This window comes from Phoenix dactylifera, unplaced genomic scaffold, assembly GCF_009389715.1.
Source record: "Phoenix dactylifera cultivar Barhee BC4 unplaced genomic scaffold, palm_55x_up_171113_PBpolish2nd_filt_p 000377F, whole genome shotgun sequence".
Lineage (NCBI taxonomy): Eukaryota > Viridiplantae > Streptophyta > Magnoliopsida > Arecales > Arecaceae > Phoenix > Phoenix dactylifera.
The window spans coordinates 231379-258557 of NW_024067826.1; the positions used below are offsets into that span (position 1 = coordinate 231379).

At 41.7% G+C, this 27179-nt stretch overlaps 1 protein-coding gene across 3 annotated transcripts; it reads left to right on the forward strand.

The window, feature by feature from the left end:
- Positions 1-283: 283 nt before the first annotated feature.
- Positions 284-10049, forward strand: LOC103715858 (protein OBERON 4-like). 3 transcript variants are annotated; one of them, XR_003387324.2, is made up of 3 exons: positions 284-3696; positions 3877-4131; positions 9164-9293. XR_003387324.2 is itself a non-coding variant. In XM_008803624.3 (3 exons), the coding sequence occupies exons 1-2, from the start codon at positions 636-638 to the stop codon at positions 4020-4022; spliced, it is 3207 nt and encodes a 1068-aa protein (XP_008801846.1). In that variant the 5' UTR covers positions 285-635; the 3' UTR covers positions 4023-4053; positions 9164-9295. The 3 variants fall into 3 exon arrangements, 2 of the variants coding, with proteins under 2 accessions (XP_008801846.1, XP_008801845.1); XM_008803624.3 differs by having other exon boundaries at positions 285-3696; positions 3877-4053; positions 9164-9295; XM_008803623.3 differs by lacking the exon at positions 3877-4131 and having other exon boundaries at positions 292-3696; positions 9164-10049.
- The last annotated feature ends 17130 nt before the right edge of the window (positions 10050-27179 follow it).

Consider the following 27179-nt stretch of genomic DNA (forward strand, 5'->3'; position numbering starts at 1 on the left):
AACTCCGCGTAAAATTCCCACTACCATCTTCCTGGTGCCACTCCGCAGGCACGCACAACCCCCTCGCACCGCCCCTCTCACGTGGGCGCACGAAAGCCGGCGCATGACTCTTTCACTGTAAAACGGGTAAGGGGCGTCATCTGGACCGTTGGTCTTATGCTGCATGAATTGGACGGATGAGATTAAAAGAAACCGCTTGATGGGCTACGGGCCACGTAGTACGAAGTTAATTTAATATCGTCTGGTGATTAATAACTGCGTTGACTGACAGGGATGAGGAGAAGAAAATGGAGCCCTCTATGACACGTCTTTCTAGCGATAGACTCTCTCCATCCAACCCGAACGAGCTCGCCTCTCTTCTTCTATGGGAGATTCCGGCGTCTCCCTCACCTCCGCCGCCGGAAATTCCCTCCCTCCGCCGCTACCCGCCGCTCATCTCCGTCGACCGCCTTCTTCCTATCGACTTCTTACCGGCCTCCGCCCTTACTAGGGTCTCAAATTCCTCGCCCGTTCACCTTTTCCTGAGGAAATTTAGGGTTTTGAGGACCTTAGCTTTCCGGCGAGCAAGCTCTGCCACGATCTTAAAAGGTACCTCTTCTTCGTAGGTTTGTAGGGATACATATATTGCATAAGCAATGAAGAGGCTGAGATCGTACGTTGAAGACGCCGACGAGGACGTCGGGGAGAAGGGGGTTTTCAAGGACTGGCAGAGACGGGATCAGGATCCTGAGCGATCGTCCTCGCATCGCCGGTTCTATTCGAAGACTGACAGTTTGCGGAAAAGCTCGTCGTTGTCGTCGTATGATCGAGCTCTGGATGATGATCGGGAGTCGTTCAGGTCTCGTCGGAAGAGGTTCGATCATGAAGTAGTCGGATTTGATCGGCGGAAGGCGTTTGATCGGTACCGGGACACCGGCGACCGGCCGATGCAGGTCTCGCCCTCTCCGCGGGGGTTGTATGGCAGTGACCGACTGCACCGCTTGGAGAGCTTCTCCGGGCTGAGGAGGGAGTTTCCGAAGGGGTTCAGAGCGGAGAGGGACCGCTCACGGCGGGAGGGGAGCAGCGGTTCGTCGTGGCGGAGATTGACCAGTGGGAAGGAGAGGGACGCTGCGGCTGATGAGGAGAGGAGATCGCCAGCTATGGATTCGGATTCGGCGGGGAGAGGAGGAAACCATGCCCCTCCACAGGAAGATCGTGGAGGGAAGGCGAGGTCCTCGAGTGGGGAGCAGTCTAGGACAAATGAGATAGCAAAGGCAGGGAAGCCACACACAGAGAGCTGCAGCAGTAGTGAGATGGAAGAGGGAGAGCTCGAACCAGATCCAGAACCAGAAGCTGAGCCTGTTGTTGAATCTTCCCATGATACAAAGATGCCAGTTCAAATTGAATCAGAAAATTGTATGGATAGAGAATCTGAATGTACTAGTTTGTCGGAGAAGAAAGAAATCGTAGCTAGTGAAAACAAGAAAGAGTTTGATGCTGGGGTTGATAGTGATGGAAAGGAAGAAGGGAAGGCAACTGAAGTGCCAATCGATGAAGTTAATGCGGCTGAGGCAATGGATGAAGTAAATGTAGCCGAGCAGGCTCTAGATAACCAGCATGACTCGGTTAAGGAAGTTGAAGAGAAGAAAAGCGAGGAGGGAGGAGGAGAAGGAAAAGCGAACAACGTTGATGATCATAAAGTAGAAGGTAGATTATGTAGAGAGGAACAAAGACTCCTTCAGGAAGACATTTCCTTACCTTCCCAGGGCCTGGAAATTGAAGGCTTTGATTCAGAGCAGGTGGGCAAAATGGAAGGGGAAGGGAAAGGAGCAATTTCTTCTATTTTCTCTCCTCCAAAAAATGGAACGGAGGAGGATAAGGGAGAAAGACAAGGGGTGGTAGCTGAAACTGAGGACAGAAAGAAAGAAGAGGCAGTCAGAAACCTTGAGGTTGTGCAGAAAGGAAGAGATATCGATCTTGAGGAAGCACCTGAAGGTGTTCTTGGCATGTTTGATTCGAGTAAGAAAGTTATTGGGGAGAGTATCCAGGATGAAGTAACTCTGGAGCTGATGACAGACAAGCTGAAGGAGAATTACAAGGACAAGGGCAAAAGCATAGCAATTTCTATATCTAGCAAAGCAAATTCTGTTGAAGATGATGATGCCATGGAAGGTCCCAACAGAAGGGGCTTTGAGCTGGTCTTCCATTCTGATGTTAGTCGACCAGAGAAAATACATTGTGGTGGGGTGGTTATGGGCAAGCATAAAGATGACAAGCTCAAAATGGAGCCTCTTGATCTTTCTCTTAGCTTGCCAGGTGTTTTGTCAGATCATACATTGAAACATCCAAACCCAAAACCTGATCCTCCTAGCCATGGAATAAGCATCCAGTCTTTGCCATCCTCTTTGCAAGCAAACTCTGATGGGTTTACAACTTCAATATCATTCACGAGTTCTCAGCCATTTGTTCATAATCCTAGTTGTTCTCTCACACAGAATTCAATGGATAATTATGAACAGTCAGTTGGTAGCCATCCTATAGTTCAAGGAATGGATCAGGTTTCTAATGGTAACATATGGCATGCTCAGGCTTCGAATGAGACTAAACGGAAGGGAGGAGCTGTGCCACTCTTCCAGAGAATGCTTCTGAATGGTAATGCTTCACAGAATTCACTAAGTTCTTTGAACAGGCAGCATCAAGTGAAGCAGAATGGCCTCTCACAGCAGTCAAGTTTTCCAAGAGAGTTGTCCTCTGCACATAGGCATGGCTCTCACAATTCTAGGTCAGAACACAGAAAGGATAAGAGGGCTCTCACAAGAGAGAGAAGCAGCAGTAGCCTTTTTAGGAGTGAGCAACAGGAAGGTGAACACCTTGCCCTTAATGGTTCTGGTGTCATTGAGAGCATTGTCTCCAAAATTGTGGGAGAACCGTTACATCTAATGGGCAGGATGCTTCAAGGAATGACAGAGCACTCCATAGCATCCCTAAGAGAAACCATTTGTGAGATGATTACTAGTGCAGATAAAAGTGGGCAGATACATGCATTTCAGGAGGCTCTTCAGAGGAGGCCTGACCTGACTATGGAAACACTGTCGAAATGCCCTCGTATCCTGCTAGAGATCTTGGTGGCTATAAAAACAGGTATTCCAGATTTCATTCGGAGGGTGATTAACATTCCATCATCTGATTTTGTTGAGATCTTTTTGAATATGAAGTGCCGCAATCTCGCTTGCCAGAGTATGTTACCTGTGGATGATTGTGACTGCAAGATTTGTGTGCAGAAAAATGGCTTCTGCAGTGCATGCATGTGTCTTGTGTGCTCCAAGTTTGACAATGCATCTAATACCTGTAGCTGGGTGGGCTGTGATATCTGCCTCCACTGGTGCCACACAGAATGTGGGCTGCATGATTCTTATATTAGAAATGGCCGAAGTTCTTCAGGAGCACAAGAGATAACTGAGATGCAGTTTCACTGCGTTGCTTGTGACCATCGTTCTGAGATGTTTGGATTTGTGAAGGAAGTTTTTAAAACATGTGCCAAGGACTGGAAAGAAGAAACTCTTGCCAAGGAACTTCAGTACGTAAGGAGGATCTTTTCTGCGAGTAATGATGTGAGGGGTAGAAAATTGCATGATGTAGCTGAGCAGATGCTGGTGAGACTGGAAGATAAAGTCAATTATTCTGAAGTTATCAATTATGTAATGACATTTCTTTCTGGTAAGCTATTTGGTAGCTGCAACATAAAGTCTTGAGCTTATTGCGATTTACCATATTATTTTATAAATGCTGGACATCTGGACATGTTTATGTGTTTATTATGTACTCACTAATCTCTACTGTTTGTTGCCTCTCATCTGGTTTATGGCCTTCTAACGCAATATCCTACTTGTACTGCAGTTAAACAAAATGACAACCTAGAAGCATGCCCACTATGTCGATATTTCTGGTTGTTAGTTTTGGTGAAACTTTTCTTGTTGGTAGTTTTCACTGCATGCCCACTGATGTTACATTTTAATGACAAGATCCTCTCCTGCCAGAGATGACTTGGCCATAAATTCAGTACGGTTCAGTAAGGTAAACACTAGGTTAAGTTCCTGTGGTGCAAAGTTTCACTTCTATGGGTTCTTACTCAGATAATCAAAGGTAACTTGGGTAAGTCTTCTGGATTTTAAGTTTAAGATAACATCTGAAGGGCTGCAATTTCTTTTTTATTCATGTTGATAGAGTTGGCCCCAACAGAGTCATCCTTTTTTTAAGCTTCAAAGCTAGTTCATGTTTAGTATCTTCCATTCTATCTAAATCCAGGAGTTTTTGGAGGCTTGCTTCATAATTACATAGCTTGAGCTGCATAACCAGATAGGTAGGTCTCGTATTTGTCAAGCCCTTTAGATTTCGTGGAGTGCCCCTTTCTTGTCTAAAATAGTCATTGGGTTCGGCTTGGATACTTTTTTTTTTTTGCTAGCACTTGAGCATTGGTGGTTTTGCTTGTGTGAAAATGATTGTTATATCCCCATGTATAACAGTATTTCATTTTTAAATAAACTGGACCATTTTATTGTTATAGGTGAATCAAATTTTACTTCTGTTAAGTTCAATGAAATAAAAGTGCACAATGTGTTTTCTGAAAGGTAAATATTTTTTGGTAAATAGACTAGAAATAGTCCAAGTGTCTGACTGATCTTTGGTATACTTCCGGTCGTATCTTCTTTGTTAATACAGTTGAGATCTATATAAAGTATACATAGTGATGGATATGTGGGAACTTCATCTTTCAATAGTGTAGTAGGTGAAGTGTCATTTGCCAAATATTTGCAACTTTATTCTCCTCCCACCAAGTATGCATGATTTGAAAATCACCTAATGCAGCCATGTATGTACATAATTCTGAAAGTAGGCTACATAGCTGTTCCCACCTATTAATCCATTCTACAGCTGTCTTAGTGCCCAAAGTCCACATTTTAATACTGTCTGTTGATAACAAGCTTCCCCTTGATAAGTATGAAACAACTCAAATGAGAAATATGAAGAGAAGAGTTAGCTGGACCTGTGCACATCAACATTACCTCTCCGTTTTCATCTCTAAGCAATCCACTATAGATTCAATGCTGGATTAAGGGCTATTAGCATTTAGCTTCGACGATGCAATGCTGATACAGTGGATGGAGGCAAAATGTTCAGTGTGAGCTGTGGAATACACCTTATGCTGAAGAGTACACCTTAGGTAATCTGATAGAATAAACTTATGAGGGGTAATATATTTTGCATAATGTAGTCATTTTGCTGTCTCTGGAAGTTAATTAAGTGCCTTATTTGATAATTTCAAACAATAAAAGGTGCACATCTCAAATCATACCAATCCAACACATGGAGGCAATATTGTCATTCGGTTTTGGCGATACCCTAATAGGAATATTGTGATTGCAGGCTTACATTAGTTGCTCGAAGGAGCAAAAGATACCAGTAATGGTTATGTTCTTTATGCAAGGACATGACAAAAAAATTACAATCTCCATTTGAGCTCCTACAATATTTGACCAATTACCCATCTTGAAATCTTTAAGGTGGTCTGCTTCAACCTGTTTTGGAATACTATTTTTCCAATTTGATCTTTATTACATGAAATGTATGCCTGACCTTGCTGTTGCTGCAAAAATCACCATTTCATGCATTCATCAAACATATGCATTTCTTCAAGCCTTACAGCTAATGCTTTAGAAATCTTTTTGCTTGATGACTCCTTATGTCCTCTGAGTTCTGAGCAATATGTGGATCTCATTTGGTGCGTGGACACTAATGGCAGCAGGCTTGTGGTCATTTGAAGTTATAGGTGAACCTGCCTACGTCTGTTGGTCTCATGGACAAAAATAGACATATGCCATAGAGGATATTTTCATAAATAAAGTGCGTGGATAACCTACCAAAATATATTCTTTATGTCCTATTGCCTGCCCATGTTTGACCTGATAGACATGTGTGATACAGGAGGTCTTAATCCATGAAATGCATAAATAAATCTACCTCCAGTTACCTTCTATATCATGATATATATTTATAGTTTGTGAAGTGCCTTTCCTACCTTTTTCTTTAAATTGTATATATCATTATTCTACATTCTTACTTATGGTGTGACATATAAATATATGGTCATTTCCTTAGAACTTGTTTGTATGAATGCTCGTGAGAATAAGTTCTAGCGTGACTATTTATCTAGCATTATAAATAATTGAAATGATGTTTTATCACCAGTTTATTTTTTAAGCAAGGACTGCTTTAATTTGTATTAAGAGGACAAAAAGGATGCATCAAATTGACTAATATATTTGTAATTATTATAAAATTTAAAAGGTAGGTGACAGTAGAGGATTTCTTCGTTAAAAAGCTAAAATATGCTAATGGTAAAAAAAGGTTGAATAAAGAAGTGACGGAGGATTTAAGGATATATCCAACCATAGAGAAACTTCATAATCTAGCACCGGTACATGACAATGAGCTTGGGTATAATTATCGATTGTTTAGGTCTTGGATTCTTTTACTCTTTAAGGATTTCCTCATATAGCCCATACCATGTGTCACACCCAAAGTTCATTTATTTTGTTATCAGCATGGCCTGCTGAATTTTGGTATAGTAGTTTTTTGCTTGAGTTTTGGAGTTTCTGCCAATAAATTAGTAAAAAGTTGAATAAGTCAGGAAAGACGAGAGAAATATAGGAAGTGAAGGAAACATAAATCAAATAATTTTAACCTATGGATTTGCAGTGTTGGTGTTTTTAGGCCAAAACCGTGAATTTGTTAAATTATCACAATATCTTGGAAAAGTATTAAAAAATTATGACACATTTCAATTTTTTGGTAATAAGACAATTATCAAACACGTAATAATAAAGTATCTTTATAATTAAATATACAATAAAATAACAAGCTAATATGAAATTCTTACCATCTTATCAATTACGGGAAACTAATCTAAAGTATGGATCAGATAATATTGTCTAAAGCATTTCATATTTATGTTGTAATAGCCCAACCTTAAATCTTACCCCACTACTCAAGGGGATCTGTTTACTACATACCTCTTCTCTTCTTTGCACCCTCAACAAACTTTGTTGACCCAAAAAAACTCTTCCATAAGGAAATGTTTAATCTTGAGAAGATACTCTTCGATGCCTAGATTTACCATCCATGAGTAAGGATTTCTTCTTGAAACTCAAAAATAAATGAAAAATGATCCAAATTATAACTTATTAACTAATTATATTTGAAGGAATGTAATATGACCAAATTCTGTAAACATCGCATCAGTTTTGGTTGGTTTTGGCCAAAATAGGTCAAAACCAGCAAAATTATTGGAACTGGCCCAAATCATGGAAACTGATTGAAACTAAGTGTTCAAGAGTTATTTTAGTCTCAATTCTAGCAAAACTACCCCTCATCAGTCGAACAGATTGATTTTATTCGAACTTCAAATCTTGATCATACCACACTTCTAGTGCTGACTGCAGGCATATTGTGTTTGATTGAAGGATCTGGTTATCCTAGACAAATGGACGACTAGATAACAGTGGAAGAATTAGTTATTCTTAAGCAAGTCTCTGATGTCGTAGTAAGTCCAGTATTATGATATTAAACATGGGAGGAAGTCGACTAGGTTTGAAGTCACTAAGGGATAATATGGGGTTACTGCACCCAAAAATGATCCAAGTAGGAATTTTCTGACAAAATCAAATTATTGTCCAATTACAACATCTGCAAAGTACATTTTGTGTTTAATCAAGCCATATTTTTCCTTTGAGGATTTTCTAATTCTTAGTATTCAGCAAGGTTCGTTGTACTAGTATTAGGACTTGTACTTCTTGTTTGATGGTACAGTAAACCGTCCCTATTTTGAAATAAAATAGAGGAAGTCCCATCGAGATGAGGGCTTCCGCCCCTTCCTCTATCTCTCTAGGCGTCTCTCTCCCCACCTTCCCTCTCCCTCATTCTCCCTCCCTCTGTCCCTTGTTGGATTTTTTGAATCGAGGGGCAGAACCGGGCTAGTCCGCCCTCATGACGGTTTGGTACACCCCAAATCGGGCAATTCGGGATGGCACTGCCTTCCTATTCAGAATCTTTTACCTAGGGTGGCAAACCCACTTTAGAATTTCCTTGGAATACTGCTCTTGCAGAGCTTCCTAGGTGCTTCCTTGCTCCAATTTCTTTTGCAAAGCTACTTCCTCAGGCCCTTACATGAATCATCTCCTGCAGCCTCCCCTTTCCCAATTAGCTAAGGACTTTTCCTTCCAAACATCTTAATTGAGGGGCGAAAAATAGAATTGCCAAACATGGCATGTTTTTGCTTTCCAACATGTAAGCAACTTTTTGTTCCAAAGATGGATGTTCCCTAATTGTGGCTCCTGAAGAAGTTACCACACCTTGACATTGAAGAAAGTCCTCCTTGTTGTTTACTGTTGACTTTCACCTTCTACTAACCATTATCAGTAGTTGTTAATGTTGACCAGTTGAGCCAAAACTTGAGGATTGTAGTCACTCAGTTGGATATTTATCATGATCTGAGTGTGAGGATGTGATCCACATGAAATTATTCATTTGAACAAATGTTGTTATTTCATATGGTCCGTCATAGATCGGTATATGTTTGCATGCATGCAGGCAGGTAGATGGGGGCATGTGCGTCTATTAGTTTGCATGCATGGAGAAGTGTGCTGTGCATGCATGCATGCATGCATGCATACATTTCATTCTTGTGTGCGTTCATGATTAGCTAGATCAACTACCATATATTGATATAATGTTAGACTTGACCCTTTTTATGTGATAGCAAGTGCCAATTACTGGAATAAATTGGAGATGCAATAATGCATTAATAATTTTAGGTGTAAAACAGTGCTATATCTAAGTGTCAAATTGATAAGAAATCTGAAAAGTGAGTGCTTCTTTTTTAACTCCTTGAATTTTAGTTTCACCTAATAGGTTAAGTGTCTATTTAAGTATGATCATGATCTTATAAAGTAACTGTACTTAGTCAGTATTGCACTTTGATCTAAACTTTTACTCTGCTTCTTTGAACACTGGAGACCTCATGTTCTTACAAATCCATTTATGACTATACTAAAATGTTGTATTGTTGAAATAGTATTTATGTGAAAAGAAAATATAACCATTCTCATTTGTTATTTTTATATTTCAGAGAGTGGGCATAATGTCGGTAGTAGTCCTTCAATATCTCTTCCAAAGGAGCCATCTAGAAACAAGGCTGAAGGAGGCAATGGGATAGCTGGTTCAAGCAAAGAAAAAACATGGGTGCCATCCATTTCCCCAGAGAAAGTCCCCCATGTGGAAACTGCAGGTCTTCTTTCTGCTGTAGATCGTGAACGAGTAGATCAGCAGACTAGGGTTTCAGAATTACAAATAAACATCGAGAAGAAGCCAGTTATTGATGAACTGGAGAGTGTTATAAAGTTCAAGCAGGCTGAGGCAAAAATGTACCAAGAACGTGCTGATGATGCAAGAAAACAAGCGGAGAGCCTAAAACGCATAGCAATAGCCAAGAATGTTAAAATAGAGGAAGATTATGCTGGTCGAATTGCAAAATTACGATTGGGTGAGGCAGAGGAAACGCGTAGACAAAAACTTGAAGAAGTACAAGTTATTGAAAGGGCACACCTTGAGTACTTCAATATGAAGATGAGGATGGAAGCTGATATAAAAGATCTGTTGTTGAAAATGGAAGCTACAAAGCACAACTTCAATACATGATGGAGTCTTAAAACAAGTGTTTTCAACTGGGCATCCATATCATAATTTACTGCATTTGTAGGACAGCCACATGAATAGGTACTTCATATGAAAATTTTAACTCTTACATTTTTCCTCTCCATGTATCACCCTCTTGAAGTTGTTAAATTTGGATGGTGTAAAATTAGCTTCTAAGTGTAGAATTTTCCTTTTCCACCTTTTGTCTAGCTAACTGGATTATGTACAGAGAAACGTGCTCCACCTATGTGTGTGATCATTGGTTTCCTTTATGACAAATGAAAGGGAAATAGGCTCACATTTATTTTATGTTTTGTCAATCATGTGCGTTCCTTTTTTGTTCTCCCAAATGACCAGCTGGCCAGGCTTATTAATCTGGTTGCACCCTCTTTCCTCAGATTGATGTGTTTCCAGAGTTCCTTATTTTGCTGAACAGTTTGGTTTGCCTGTCTGATTTCATCAACATGCTGAACAGTTTGGTTTGCCTGTCTGATAATTGCTCTTGATTACATTGTTTATTTAGTTATACTCTTCGTCCTTTATTCAAGCTTAATGTAGTTATCACCTATTTTCCTTTGTATTTCCATGCCTAAAATTTCAATTTTATCAAGGATTATGATAGTTTGTCAGGGGCAACTATCTATTTCCAATCTCATCAACAAATTGACCTCCTACTTGTATAATGTTGATAAAAATGGTGGTGAGAGATGGGAGATTAAGAGATAACCTCGTGAAACATCGTCTTGGTATGAATTAAGTAGTTTACAGTTTTAATCATTTTATGTGTTGTTATTTGTCATTAACTCTCTCTTCTCTCTCTCTTCTTTTTGATTAAAGTTTTGTCCCTCCTCATCTGAAATCTTGACTTTTGCAGACATTAGTAGGCTCCGCATTTGTCTGTAGCAAGGTATGGGCCTATTTTCTCCGACATGTGATGCAGATTGCACTGCAGTTTTAATTATAAAAGAAAAATTAAAAAGAAGGATGCGCAGAACCTTCTGAACAGCTTAAAATATCTTGAACTTGTACGCACGAATGGGTATATAATTTTTTTTCAGTTGATTTTTTGGAAGATTATGTTTATTTTTCCTGAAAAATTTGGACGCATAGAAGTGCCCCTCTTTAACCCAGATTATAACTATGTTTCTTTTAAGTGATCCTGACATGCAGTATTTCCAGCAGAAGCAGACAAAAATATGGTTATTATTCTTAGGTGATCCATTCAATACAAGATCCATAGCAATGGTTTTTGGGTCTGTCTTCTGTGTTCCAGGATACCTTGTTTCTGTACATATGGCAAAGCCACAAGATCTGTCTACTGCTTGCTGACCTAAGATTCAAGCATGGAAAGAAAAAAAAGAAAAAAGAAATTTGAAAACACTGCCTCTCATGAAATGGTTACTCAAAAAAAAAGTGTTAACAATGGGACTCTAATGAAAGTCTTGGACTGTTGTTTCCAAATCAAAGTTTGCAATTAGTATACAAGGAACAAGCAGAATATATATATATACATCATTATGGTGCTAGACAAGAGTATTCATAAAAGCAATCTTGTTTCATGAGTGTAGTCCATCTAAGAGTTCAGCTCATAAAGCAAAGTATAGCCTATCAAATTTCATGAATCTCTTAATAACCCTTCAACTTGATGTCATCTCAAGGGCCAGAAATGGGTCCAGCTCGATGGGCATCAGGTCAGGCCGACTTTGAGTCGGGCTATGAGTTAAGCCTGAGACAGTTTGGATCAGGTCTGGGTTTAAAATTAAGGCCTGTAGACATTTTTAAGCTGAGCTCGAGTAGGTATTTAGCCAATCACGGCTCGGCTCGAGCCTTAAGTCTGGACTTGACCCAATATCTAGCCCGATGTTTGACCCGGTGAAATTAACTCAGGAAAAATTATAGTTTAAGTTTAGGCCATTTTCATTCATCCACTCTAATCTTTATAAATTTTTTAAATGGCTCTTTAAATTTTCAAATCATTCTAAAATGATCCTGCCATTCATTTGTAATAATAGTGGTGGCACATGACTATTGTATGATAACAAAAAGTGGTTGCAGGATGAAAACACTTTTGATATCAGTTATTTGGAATGGAGTCTTAGCACCAAGGATTCCGTGAATCATGTGACGTCATGTGATTCATTTCTAATAACTATGGGTTCTCTACATCCAGAGAAAAGCCTAAGGCAAGAGGAAGAGGGGGAGAGGGAAGCGAGTTGCATCCCTAGAAAACCCTAGGGCAAGAGGGGGAGGGGAGGGGCAGAGAGAGACCATGGAAGCATTTGAGCAAAGTTTCGGTTACTCTTTGTTCCACCCATGGATTTCTACTATTGTGGAAGAAGGGCATTATTGAGCACATCATAGACTAGCACAAATCCTGGCCAACATTTGTTTGGATGTGTGATGTATGAGATATGTTACCATTTTAGTCCTATTGATGTGTTTATTCTCTCATTTTTTCTTTCAATCTATAATCTCAACTTGGTGTTCTAGGTAAGTCACAATTATGGTTACTTTCATTGGTATGATCCGTTTTCTAATGTGAGGGACAATAAGATAATTAAGAGGCTCTTGTAGCATAATAGGAAGCTCGGGGCCAAGCTTTGAAGCTACAAAAGGAGCAAGTGTTTGGTATTTTGTATGTTGGGATCTTGGATTATTGTTAATAGTTGATTCATGGTATCTCAATTTTGAATGTTGGGAGTAATAAGGATTTTGTTCTAGGTTGAATGTTTTGGAGTTCGAGGATTGTTAAGGTTGGATCTTTTAGAGGCTAGAATCCCAACAGTTTTTGTAATCTCTAGATATATTTGACTTAGATTAATGGCTTTATATGAGGTAGTTTAGGCAATTTTGCATTAGAACGACTCCAAAGCTTTTTGTTCCCATGGAATTTTTAAATGCTTTGCATATTTTGAAACCACAAAGCGAAAGTCATATATTTAGCCAACAAATACACCCCATCTACCTTTACCCTTGTTCTATTTACACGTCCTTTACTTTTGCATGACTTCCACTTACACCACCTCTTATTTTATTTTACTGCAACTACATCGCCTCTAGGTTTACATTGTTGTAGACTACACCTCCTCAAGTTTGAAAATGGCAAAATAGCGGTACCTACCACCTTTTCCACCCCGTTTCGAGCGAGCCAGGAAACTAAGGATCCTTGGTAAGCTCAGCAGGTCAAGGTAGAGGGCAGCTTGCTAACCTTGACTAGGTGACACCTGGATGAGTGTGTGAGCATGCCGCCAGTGTTGGTTTAGTTGGAAAGTGATCGGTTCTTTTCAATTTCAAAAATAAACCACGCAATAGCACGTATCCTGTAGGATAGTGATTACGGGTGTCGGTCCACAGGGATTGGAGAATAAGTTATTTTTCTTTTAAAAACAAATCAAGAAGAAGGATTTGCTAACTTGATTTAACTAAATTAATCTATGAGTACGAATTGAAATTTTATCAAAGTAAATAGATCTAGGGTTTGGAATCCACCACATAGCATTGCATCAAGGATTGTGTTCTTAATTTTTATCTTTTGGAGAGGCATGCAATTTTGGCTACAAGCCTTTTAAAATAAAAGCATACATAGTGTTAGGAAGATCCATCTTCGGTGTAGCATGAAGTGTCTACCTAAGTATGCTAATCTAGGATGCAGCACACTTCATCTTCCTAGGCATGGATCATCTTAGACTACTTTAGCAAACATGATTAGTAACTAGCATGCTCAAAATTTAAATATCATGAAGAAATATTTCATTGGAAATAAGAATTTAAACAAGCTCCAAAATAATAAAAAAGTAAGAACTACAATTGTCCTGATACATTGCTAGGGCTTCATCCAGCCCTAGACTAGATGTTTAGCCGAGCATGGCTTCCGGACGACCTTCCATCTTCAAATGAAATTGAGCACCTCTCATTCTTCCCAAAATATCACAAACTCTTCTCTTTCCCCCCTCCTTTCTCCTTTTTTTATAATTTTTTTATCTCTCCCGCTCGGTTTTCTTCTTCCTTTCCTTCACCGAAACAGGGGTTCCCCTGTTCTTCAAACCGAGCTCTCCCTTCCATCGAACGCCCCCTCCCTCCTTTTATAGCCGTCCGACGCACACAGAGAGAGGGAAGAAGGAATCACGGCGGCTGATTCCGGGGCGTGGTGCCGGGATGCAGATCGAGGAAGAGGGGCCGCGGGATCTGGTCGGTGATGGCGGAGAGGCCGGATTTCCGCTGCTGGGAAGAGTCGACCGCACGGGCACGGTGGGCACGCGGCTGATTGCGGCCGGCTGGAATCACGGAGGACTGGTCGCCGGCGGATTTGGTCGCGGGATCGTCGGGAGGACGCTGCGGACGGTGGGTGGCCGCGGGATCAACGGGGAGACGCCGGGATTTCGACGCGGCTTGATGGCGAAGCTGGATCTCGGCTGCGGGCTGCGTCACAGGCGGAGGACGAGGCGGAATCGACGGAAAGAAGGGGAACGGCCCGGATGCACTGCGGGGGAGGGGGGAAGAAGATGAACAGTGGCCAAGCCTTTTTTTATTATTTTTTTATTGTTATTTATTTATTTATTATGTATTATTTATTTTTTCTCTAACACTGTTCACATGAACAGTGTTTTTACGGAACACTGTTCATATGAACAGTGTTTTAACGGGACACTGTTTATATGAACAGTGAATCGTGAATTTTTAGTTATTATTATTATAAATTTTATATGAAGGCAGATAACGAATTGGTTGGGAATTGACTTTGGGTTTGAGGTGGGTCATGATGGTTGACTTGTCCTTGTGCCCATTGTCATTTAATTCTTGCTAAGCTGCTTCAGATCAAACTCGACCAGACAAGACTAAAAACCGGACCGTGACCTAATAAAAAGGGTTAATCAAACCTTTGCCCCATACATAATTAATTATAACTTTCGATCGAATCAGGACCAAAAACCCATTTAATTATAGCCTTAGCTTGATTACAACTCCATTAGGTTACCAAATCGGGTCAACACAATCTCCTCCTTATATGTTTTCATGAAAGATTATAACCAGAAGAGAGACAAATTCAGAGTCTGTTTTAAGAAAAGTATTATTTACCTCTTACCATAATTTAAATTTATTTCATTGTTTATTCAATTTCATGGTAAAACAAGTAGTTATCCGTTTAAGAACATTGATAAGTGCTGGAAAAAGAATATTAAATTATAGATTAATCAGCACTTATCACACCCCCAAACCTATGTTTTGCTAGTCCTTGAGCAAAATAAAATTAGAAAAGAACAACTCTAACTCACTTTCGCAGGCATCGCGATTGCATTTACCATATGCAACATGGCTTTAAACCCCTAGGTTACCCTAGTGGACGAGTTATAGTCTCGTGAGAGTTTTCAGTGAAGATACCCACAAACTTCAATAAATCATTTTTTTTTATTATTATTTTTTTTTATTTTTTATTTTTTATTATTTTTTTATTAGATCGATTGATCTATGAAGTGAAAATCGAATTCCAAATGCATACTAGCTAAGATTTTCAAAAACTCTCTTTTATTATTATTATTATCATCTAAGATACATAAATGATAAGAATTTTAAAGCACACACGGTTTTATTTACTAAGTCAGCCCAAATTCTAGGTTAATATGCAATCTAAGTTAAAGTCATTAAGTTTCCTTTTAGGGAGTTGTAATACTTATTTATACTGGAGTGCTCGGTGAAATTTGAACCGTACCCAAGCTAAGAGTTCGGATCTCCAAAATATTGCTAATACCAGTAGTTTCCAAGGATTGGTCGAAGGAACCTACTCACTGATTCAAAATCATCTTATCTGCAGGATTTCGAGAGTTGTGGATGTTTACTTTAGTACCTCACGGGCTTTATCTGTAATATTCCAGTTTACTCGAATTTTTACAACGACGGCTTTCACACTATTGTCTTTTCGGTCAATACAGCATTTTTTTTCTTTTTCTTTTAAGAAAGATATATAAATTGTGCACTTTTACTCTTGTGGTGATTTCTCCGTGTAACGAGCAATCAGTCGACAACTCTCACACCAGTTGGCATAAGGTGTCGGGCATCAAGACTTCCCTACGGACTTATGCTTGGAGTCCTCATCACAAGCCCACTTGATCTTTGACAATAGGTAGCCCTTTTCGATGTTCCTGACTAAATCCATTTTTATTGATTTTTTTTTTCTTTATATTGGATTAGATAAGTATGATTCATCAGGGTCCAAGGTTGCTACTATACTATCAACATAATGTCGAGCCTAGACCTTAGAAGGGTCGGCCAGTGTGTAGTGAAATTCCAAAGTATTAATTAGCTTACAACTCCCTAAGAGAGACTTAATAAAAAGAACTTAAATTTATATTACTTCCCACTAGTCATTGGGCTTTTAGATTTTATATACCTTGTGTGTTTATCATTCTCGCATAAATGTATATAAATTAGGTTTTTTTTTTTAACAAAACTTTTTTTTAATAAATTTTTTTATTATGAAAATAAACACATTTTTTTTTAAAAAAATGTTTTTAATTTTTTTTTAAAAAAGATGATTTTTTTTATTATTTTTTTTAACTTTTTTTTTGATGAAAATCAAGATGAATACCCCCAAACCTAAACCTAACATTGTCCTCAATGTTAAGAAATAATCTAAGAGAATTGGGTTGCCTCCCAACAAGCGCTAAGTTTATTGTCTTCAGCCAGACACAGTGGGTCCTTAATTATTTTGATAAACAGGGTTCGTTAAATTAAGGGATTCGATCAATTGCCCGTCGGCAACACAGTCTACATAAGGTTTTAACCTTTGACCATTGACTTTTAAAACATGTCCACCATTGAGGTGTTGGATCTCTACTGCACCATAAGGAAAAACCTTTTTCACTACGAATGGTCCATCCCACCTAGAGCGAAGTTTATCCGGGAAGAGTCGCAACTTTGAATTGAACAGCCAAACCTTTTGACCAGGTTCGAAGGACTTACGGTTAATATTTTTATCATGAAAAGCCTTAGTCCTTGCTTTATAAATTTTAGCATTTTCATAAGCCTCATTGCGCAATTCTTCAAGTTCACTTAGTTGGAGTTTTCGGTGAGGACCAGCTACTGCCATATCTAAGTTAAACTTTTTGATAGCCCAGAAAGCTCTATGTTCAAGTTCTACCGGTAAGTGACAAGCTTTTCCAAAAACTAATCGGTAGGAAGACATGCCAATAGGAGTTTTGTAGGCAGTACGATAGGCCCAGAGTGCATCATTTATCCTTTGAGACCAATCTTTCCTATCGGGACGTACCGTTTTCTCTGAGATGTGTTTTAACTCCCTATTGGACACCTCAACTTGTCCACTCGTTTGGGGATGATATGGGGTAGCAACTTTGTGGGTGATGTTATATTTGCGAGCCAAAGCCTCAAAAGACCGGTTGCAAAAATGAGATCCCCCATCACTAATGATGGCTCGGGGTGTGCCAAAACGACAAAAGATGTTTTCATGTAAAAATTTAATCACAACCTTGTGGTCATTAGTTTTAGTGGCGATAGCTTCTACCCATTTTGAAACATAATCAACCCCTACAAGAATATATTCGAAACCAAAGGATGGTGGGAAAGGGCCCATAAAGTCAATACCCCAGACATCAAATATTTCTACAATTAAAATAGGATTGAGAGGCATCATATCTCTACGGGAGATGGTACCCATCCGTTGGCACCGTTCACAAGTTTGGCAAAAGTTATGGGCATCTTTGAAAAGAGTGGGCCAATAAAATCCACTCTGTAAAACTTTTGCTGCAGTTTTTCTACCCCCAAAATGTCCCCCACAAGCTTGTGAATGGCAGAATGAAAGAATACTTTGAAATTCACATTCAGGGACACATCGAGGGATGACTTGATCGGGACAATACTTGAATAAATCAGGATCATCCCAATAATAGAACTTTACTTGTGAAAAGAATCGGTTCTTATCTTGAGTTGACCAATCATCAGGAATTCGTCCTATGGCAAGGTAATTCACTATGTTTGCAAACCATGGCGTTTTTATTCTTTGTACCTCAAATAATTGTTCATCTGGAAAAGAATCGTGTAAGGGTGAGGTATTTTTACAAGAGGGCTCAAGAAGAATCCTAGATAAGTGGTCCGCTACGACATTTGCAGTTCCTTTCTTGTCACGAATTTCTAGGTCAAATTCTTGTAGTAAAAGAATCCATCGAATCAGACGGGGTTTGGTATCCTTCTTTGCAAGAAGGTGTCGAAGGGCAGCATGATCAGTAAATACGGTAACCTTGGATCTGTTGTCGTCGCCCACGCCGGAACCCACTCACACCAGCGCCGCCACCGACGTCGGACAAGCAAGAGAGATACAAACGGATAAGCACTCTCTCGCTCCCTCGACTCCGGACTCAAGGATCACCTCTTCGCTCCGCCTACGAAGGGCAAAAGATTACCCCTTGGTATCAGTAGGGTAAAACACTTGAGCACCGCAACGGATTATCAAAGATCAAAGGAAGAAGAAGGAAGAAAATAGTAAAGCAAACACAAAGATGTAACGAGGTTCGGCTACAAATAGCCTACGTCCTCCACCGCTCCAAATCTCAATAAGGATGAACTGATTACAGAGATAGCACACACCCGAACGATCACAAGCGATCGATCTACAAGAGATTCACACAGAATTCCCCTTGCACAAGAAGTAGGATCCCAATCCTCTTCTTCTCTAGAACCCTAGCCTCACAAACAAGAGTCTCTCTCAAAATACGGCCAATACCTTTTTTTAACCCTAGGGCTCTCATGAGTCCTATATATAGTCTCAAGACCTTCAGATGATCATAGCCGTCGAAACGCCAACAAAACACCAAAAAGAAACTCATCCGTATGATTTCCCGCGAGCCCGAGTCGACTCGGCTGAAGTCCGAGTCGACTCTGGCACGTCTGAACAACTTCCAGTTTAACTGGCACGATCTCGAGTCGACTCCACTGTATCTCGAGTCGACTCGACGATGCTCCGAGTCGACTCGACTGTAGTTCGAGTCGACTCTGACAGTCCAGACAGAAACATGGTTTTTGCGGCTTTCTCCTCTCGGGTCGACTCGACAGACCTCGAGTCGACTCGACTGTTCCCGAGTCGACTCGACTGTAGCTCGAGTCGACTCCGACAGTCCACCAGACGGAACTATTCAGAATTGATTCTCCTTCAATTCTCTTCATCACTAAAGGTCTCCACATACCCCAACAATCTCCCACTTGGAGACCTTGGGTATATTCTCTTGTTACTTGGTTCTCCTCTGTGCTCCCACTGAAACTGGATCATCCTAGTGAAATCGGTATGATGCCTCCTCAACGTCTTCAAGCATGAAGACCAGCAGAAGCTGAACAGCTCCTCAGCTTCTCCACCGTGATGACCTTCGTCAACATATCTGCAGGATTCTGACTTGTATGAATTTTCTCCAACTTGACGAGTCCCTGCTCGAGCAATGACCTCACGAAGTGGTACCGTATGTCAATATGCTTCGTCCTTGAATGAAAAGCTGAATTCTTCGCCAGATGAATTGCACTTTGACTGTCTGAATATAACATGCAATCCTTCTGTTCCTTCCCAAGCTCCTTCATCAAGCCTTGAAGCCATATTAGTTCCTTGCACGCCTCTGTGGCTGCCACATACTCCGCCTCCGTAGTCGACAATGCAACAACTGGTTGCAACCTAGAAATCCAACTGACGGCTCCACTGCCCAAGGTGAACAAGTACCCTGTCGTGCTTCTCCTGCCGTCCAAGTCCCCTGCCATGTCTGAGTCCACATAGCCCTGTAACCGGATCTCAGAACCTCCATAGCACAATGACATGTGCTCAGTGCCTTTCAGATACCTCAGTATCCATTTGACCGCGCGCCAATGCTCCAAGCCTGGGCAGCTCATGAAGCGACTCACAACTCCCACTGCTTGAGCAATGTCTGGTCTCGTACACACCATAGCGTACATCAAGCTCCCCACTGCCGATGCATACGGGATTTTTGACATATTGAGCTCCTCCACCCGCGTCTTCGGACTTTGCCCTTTTGAGAGCTTAAAATGGGCACCCAGCGGTGTGCCAACAGGTTTGGCACCCTCCATGCAGAATCTCCTGAGTACTCGGCTGATGTACTCCGCCTGAGATAGTCTGAGGATATGTTTAGACCTATCTCTACTGATCCGCATCCCAAGGATCTGTTTTGCTGCTCCTAGATCCTTCATTGCAAATTTTCTTGACAGCTTCAGCTTCAATTTTGCAATCTCATGCATGCTAGCTCCTGCAACTAACATGTCATCAACATACAATAGCAAGATAATGTAAGATGTACCGAAGTCCCGGAAGTAGCAACAGTGATCCTCCTGACATCTCCTGTATCCTATCTCAAGCATGTAACTATCGAACTTGAGATACCATTGTCTGGGTGCCTGTTTCAAACCATAGAGGCTTTTCTTTAGTTTGCAGACTAAGTCACCCGTGCCAGCTGCAATGTATCCCTCCGGCTGCTGCATATATATCTCCTCATCGAGATCTCCGTGGAGAAAGGCCGTCTTCACATCAAGCTGCTCTAAGTGAAGATCCTCTACTGCCACCATGCTCAGCACCGCTCGAATAGTACTCATCTTGACTACAGGAGAAAAGATCTCTGTGAAGTCGATACCTGCTCTCTGCTGAAATCCTTTTACAACCAGCCTGGTCTTGTATCGCTTCTTCCCGCCTTGCTCTTCCTTCAGCCTGTAAACCCATTTGTTTGACAGTGCTTTCTTCCCCTTGGGCAGATCCACCAAATCCCACGTTTGATTCTGCTCCAATGACTTCATCTCATCATCCATGGCCAACTCCCACTCCTTCCTGGTATCAACCTCCAATGCCTCCGTGAAGCATTCAGGTTCGCCATTATCTGTGAGCAGCAAATAACTAAGAGTCCCATCATACCTTTGAGGAGGCTTCCCATGAGTACTACGAGTGGACCTTCTTAGTTGTGGAGGGGGTGCCAATGCTTCAGGTTCTTGCTCTGACTGAGTCTTCTGACCAAAATTTGTAGACTCCTCTTCAGGATCCACAAAACATGGCTCAACAGGTTTTGTTTCTGATTCAGTGCTCTGCTGCATTTTCTCATTGAATACCACATCATTACTACGAATGATCTTCTTGTGTTCGGGATCCCAAAGCCGGTACCCAAACTGTTGACCTCCGTATCCAACGAAAAATACACTTCTTTGATTTGGCATCTAGTTTGCTTCTTTGACTGGAATCAACATGGACATAACTGGTACAACCGAATACTCGTAAGTGCGCCAAATCAATCTTCTTCGCTGTCCATGCTTCCTCAGGAATCCCAAATTCAAGTTTCTTTGATGGCCCTCTGTTGATCAAGTAGGCAGCAGTGTTAACTGCTTCCGCCCAAAACTGCTGTGGCAATCCAGCATGTATCCTCATACTCCTGGCACGCTCATTAATTGTTCTGTTCATCCTTTCAGCAACTCCATTTTGTTGTGGTATTCCTGGAACTGTCCTCTGCCTGACGATCCCAGCATCTGCACAGTAGTCCTCAAACTCCCTGCTACAATACTCACCACCGTTGTCCGATCTCAGGCATTTCAACCTCTTTCCTGTCTCGAGTTCTACCATCGCCTGCCATCTCCTGAAGACCCCAAATACCTCTGACTTGTGCTTCAAGAAGAACACCCAAAGCTTCCTGGTAGCATCATCAATAAAAGTAACATAGTACTGAGATCCACCAATGGAAGAAACTGGTGCAGGCCCCCACACGTCCGTGTGCACGAGATCTAGCTTTTCTTGCTTCCGAGGTTTACCTTCTTTGTTGAATGAAACACGCTTCTGCTTTCCGAGAACACAATCCTCACAGAAGTCCATCTCAACACTCCTGAGACCCTGCAGCTTTCCCAACTGGTGCATCACCTCCAGTCCCTGATAACTCATGTGCCCAAGTCTACAATGCCATAACTTGGTGTCCACATCTGCTGCAACAACTCCAATAGAGTTCTCCGTGCCGTTGGTGACATAAAGTGTCCCAACCTTCTTGCCACTAGCCACCGTCAACGAACCTCTGGATATCTTTCACTGATCAGCTGTGAAAGTAGCCTTGTACCCCTGGCTCGCCAACTGTCCAACAGAAATCAGATTCCTCTGCAGTTGAGGTACGTGCCGTACGTCCTCAAGCTCAAGTGAAGATCCAGAAAACAACTTCACTTCCGCGCTTCCCCTTCCTTGTATGGTGCAAGGCTCTCCATCCCCTAGGTAGACTTTGCCAAAGTCTCCCTTCTCATATCCTCCAAGAAGCTTCCGTTGGGATGTAGCATGGAAAGACGCGCCCGAGTCTATCACCCAAGACTCGTCACAGGTAGACAAAGATAGAACGAGGGCATCCATATCACCGTCTTCAGCAAGATTTGCCAGATCCTTGCTGACTCCTTCGGTGTGGTCGCCTTGCTTCCCTTTAGGAGATTTGCAATCCCTCCTAAAGTGCCCCGTCTTCCCGCAGTTCCAGCACTTCGCTCCCTTGTTCTGAGGTGCTCGAGACCTGCTGGATCTCGACTTCGAGTCGCTTCGAAATCGACCGTCCTTCTTTTGTCTTCCCCGGTCAGAGGTGTTTAGTGCACTTCCAGACGACTCCGTAGCTCCAGAAGATTTCCTTCTTGCTTCTTCACTCAGAAGCACTCCCACAACGTCATCAAAAATCAACTTCCCCGTTGCCGAAGAGTTGCTCACCGCCATCACCAGGCCCTCCCAGCTATCAGGCAATCCGGAGAGGATTAGCAATGCCCGAATCTCATCGTCAAAACTAATCTCCACTGACTCCAACTGGGCCGTGAGTCCATTGAACTCGTTGAGGTATTCTGCTACGCTGCCGCCATTTTTCATACGAAGATTAAACAACCTCTTCATGAGAAATACCTTGTTTGATGCTGAGGGTTTCTCGTACATCCGCAACAATGTTGCCATCAACTCCATCGTCGTCTTCTCATTTTTGATGTTGAATGCCACTTGGGATGCAAGTGACAATCTGATGGTGCCGAGCGTCTTCCGATCGAGGACCTCCCAGTCTTCATCGGACATCTTCTCTGGTTTCTTTGCTCTACCTCCAAGAGGTAAATAGAGATCCTTCTGGTAAAGGTAATCTTCTATTTGCATCTTCCAAAACCCGAAGTTCGTGCCATTGAACTTCTCAATTCGCAACTTCCCTTCATCCGCCATTGCAGAATAACCAATAGCTCTGCTACCAATTGTTGTCGTCGCCCACGCCGGAACCCACTCACACCAGCGCCGCCACCGACGTCGGACAAGCAAGAGAGATACAAACGGATAAGCACTCTCTCGCTCCCTCGACTCCGGACTCAAGGATCACCTCTTCGCTCCGCCTACGAAGGGCAAAAGATTACCCCTTGGTATCAGTAGGGTAAAACACTTGAGCACCGCAACGGATTATCAAAGATCAAAGGAAGAAGAAGGAAGAAAATAGCAAAGCAAACACAAAGATGTAACGAGGTTCGGCTACAAATAGCCTACGTCCTCCACCGCTCCAAATCTCAATAAGGATGAACTGATTACAGAGATAGCACACACCCGAACGATCACAAGCGATCGATCTACAAGAGATTCACACAGAATTCCCCTTGCACAAGAAGTAGGATCCCAATCCTCTTCTTCTCTAGAACCCTAGCCTCACAAACAAGAGTCTCTCTCAAAATACGGCCAATACCTTTTTTTAACCCTAGGGCTCTCATGAGTCCTATATATAGTCTCAAGACCTTCAGATGATCATAGCCGTCGAAACGCCAACAAAACACCAAAAAGAAACTCATCCGTATGATTTCCCGCGAGCCCGAGTCGACTCGGCTGAAGTCCGAGTCGACTCTGGCACGTCTGAACAACTTCCAGTTTAACTGGCACGATCTCGAGTTGACTCCACTGTATCTCGAGTCGACTCGACGATGCTCCGAGTCGACTCGACTGTAGTTCGAGTCGACTCTGACAGTCCAGACAGAAACATGGTTTTTGCGGCTTTCTCCTCTCGGGTCGACTCGACAGACCTCGAGTCGACTCGACTATTCCCGAGTCGACTCGACTGTAGCTCGAGTCGACTCCGACAGTCCACCAGACGGAACTATTCAGAATTGATTCTCCTTCAATTCTCTTCATCACTAAAGGCCTCCACATACCCCAACAGGATCCTAATAAGTAAGATCGAAACTTGTCTAGTGCGAATACTACCGCTAGCAATTCTTTCTCAGTGGTGGTGTAGTTTAATTGTGCATCTGAGAGTGCTTTACTAGCATAGTAAATGACATGAGGTACTTTATCTAGCCGTTGCCCTAAGACTGCCCCAATAGCATAGTCGGATGCATCACACATTAGTTCAAATGGAAGGGTCCAATTAGGGGGCCGTATGATAGGTGCAGTGGTCAATTTCGAGCGAAGATTTTTAAATGCCTCCTCGCATGTTTTATCAAAGACAAAGGGAGTGTCCTTGGCAAGAAGATTGCACAAGGGTTTGGAAATCTTACTGAAATCCTGAATAAAGCGACGGTAGAAACCAGCATGGCCAAGGAATGATCGGATTTGTTTCACAGTTTTTGGTGGAGGAAGATTGGAAATAAGATCGACTTTGGCTTTATCTACTTCAATGCCCCTCTTGGACACGACGTGTCCTAAAACTATGCCTTCTTGAACCATAAAATGGCTCTTTTCCCAACTTAGTACTAGGTTGGTCTCCTTACATCTTTTCAAAACTAAGGTCAAATTGTCTAGACAATCATCAAAAGATAGGCCAAAAACTGAAAAATCATCAATGAACACTTCTAGAAAGTTTTCCACCATATCTGAAAAGATGGCCATCATGCATTGTTGAAAAGTTGCGGGTGCATTACATAGTCCAAAAGGCATCCTCCTATATGCAAATGTCCCAAATGGGCAAGTAAAGGTGGTCTTCTCTTGATCGTCCGGGTAGACAGGTACTTGGTTATATCCAGAATAACCATCTAAGAAGCAGTAGAAACCTTGACCAGCCAACCGTTCCAAAATTTGATCTATGAAAGGTAGAGAAAAATGGTCTTTCCTAGTCATTGAATTAAGTTTTCTGTAGTCAATGCATACGCGCCAACCCGTGGTTGTACGTGTTTGTATTAATTCTCCTTCCGTATTCTCAATCACAGTGATACCTGATTTCTTGGGTACCACTTGTGTCGGACTCACCCACTTACTATCAGAAATTGGATAAATGATTCCGGCATCTAATAACTTCACCACTTCTTTCTTGACTACCTCCTTCATGTTAGGATTGAGTCTTCTTTGCATTTCTCGGGTAGGCTTTGCATCATCTTCGAGATGAATTCGATGCATGCAAACAGAGGGGTCAACTCCTTTCAAATCGGCTACAGACCATCCTATGGCATGTTTATTTTCTTCTAGCACCCTCAAAAGTTTACCCTCCTGTTCAGTAGATAAGTTGGCTGCGATAATTACAGGGAGGCTATCTTCTGGTCCTAGAAAGGCATACTTAAGATTTGTTGGAAGTGGCTTTAACTCAAGTTTAGGTGGTGAATCAATGGAAGGACAAAGTGGCGCGCTAGCAATGGGAGGAAGAGGTTTAGGTCGGCTCTTCCAAGGAAGGGAACTCACAGGAGATTGATTATCAAGTAAGATGTTAACTTCTTCTATGGCCTTGTCTATATCAAAGTTGTCAATGTCAAAATGGGCCAGACATGCCTCTAAGGGGTCATCTGCTAAGATATAGGGAAGGGCTTCCTCTACAAGATTATCCATTTCGTCAATTAGGCAACACTCGTCTTCCCTCACATGTTGGTCAGCGGCATGAAATACATTCAACTTAATTTTCATGTTCCCAAATGATATATCCATTGCCCCAGTTCTACAGTTAATACAGGCATTGGCTGTAGCTAAAAAGGGACGACCAAGAATCACAGGGATTTGTTTTTTTATGTTGGGCACATGTTCCATATCAAGGACGATAAAATCTACTGGAAAATAGAATTTGTCTACCTTGACAAGAACATCTTCAATCATCCCCCGTGGTATCTTCACAGATCGATCAGCCAATTGTAAGGACACCGAGGTAGGTTTTAATTCATCTAACCCAAATTTTTCATAGACTGAATAGGGTAGAAGATTCACACTTGCCCCTAGATCTAAAAGTGCTCGATCAATGGAGTTATCTCCTATGACACAGGAAATAGTGGGAGCGCCAGGATCTTTGAATTTTGGAGGGGTGTTGTGTTGGAGAATCGAACTTACCTGTTCAGTAAGTAGGACCTTTTTAGGCACATGTGTCCTAGATTTCCGCTTTTAGGTGCAAAGATCTTTGAGAAATTTGGCATAGGAGGGAACTTGTTTGATGGCATCAAGGAGTGGGAGGTTGATTTTAACTTGTTTGAAGACCTCCATCATCTCTTCTAATGAAGTTCCCTTCTTGCCAAAGGGAGAGGGTGCATTAAGTGCTTCAGGGAATGGAGCCTTTGGAATGTGGGTTGTGGCAGATGGTGGACTAGCTGAAGAAGGTTTTGGATTTTCATGTGATACATTCTTCTCTTCTTCCTCTCCTTTCTTATTGTTACCCTCCCCAACCTTATTATCTATTATACGTCCACTCCTTAGGGTAGTCAAAGCATTAGCTTGCTCATGATTTAGTCGAGTTTCTTGAGCCACGTATTGTCCCCTAGGATTACTCATTGGTTGACTTGGAAGCTTACCTTCCTCTCGCTTGTTTAATGCATTAGCTAGTTGACCCATTTGGGATTCTAGCTTAGCAATTGATTGCGTGTGAGAGTGCAATAGTTGTGTGTTTGCCTCCAAACCTTGAAGGGCAGTCAACACCTTCTCCTCAAAGGCTGTATTTCTTTGGATTGGAGGAGGAGGATGCTGAAATTGGGTTGAGGGACGGTAGGGATGAAAATTTTGAGGGTTTTGAAAATTTTGGGAGAAGGGTTGGGAGGTATTAGAAGCTTGCTACATCCAAGAAAAATTTGGATGATTCCGCCATCCCGGATTATATGTATTGGAAAATGGATCATTACCCGATCTGGGCTGTGTTTGGGCAGCATTGATGTGTTCTTGCACGAGTTCGGGATATTGGGGTGCTGAGGGGCACTCATGAATTGGATGCGATGGGCTAGAACAGATAGCACACACTTGTGCTTGGGAAGAGCTAACGACATGTCCTCCTATCATTAGTTGGTCAATCTTATGGGACAATGCATCTACTTTGCTAGACAGGTCCATAGAATGACTTATTTCACAAATGGCCCCTTTTCTTTGAAAATTCGGGGATGCTTGACGAGAACATGAAGCATGGTGGAGGGAGTTTTCATTAAGATTTTCAAATAGTTGCCATGCTTCATGCTCATTTCGAAGCATGAAAGTCCCCCCGCATGCGGCATCAATCATCTGACGGTTTCGTTCAGTCAATCCGTCATAGAAACATTGCACTAGCTGCCACTTAGGT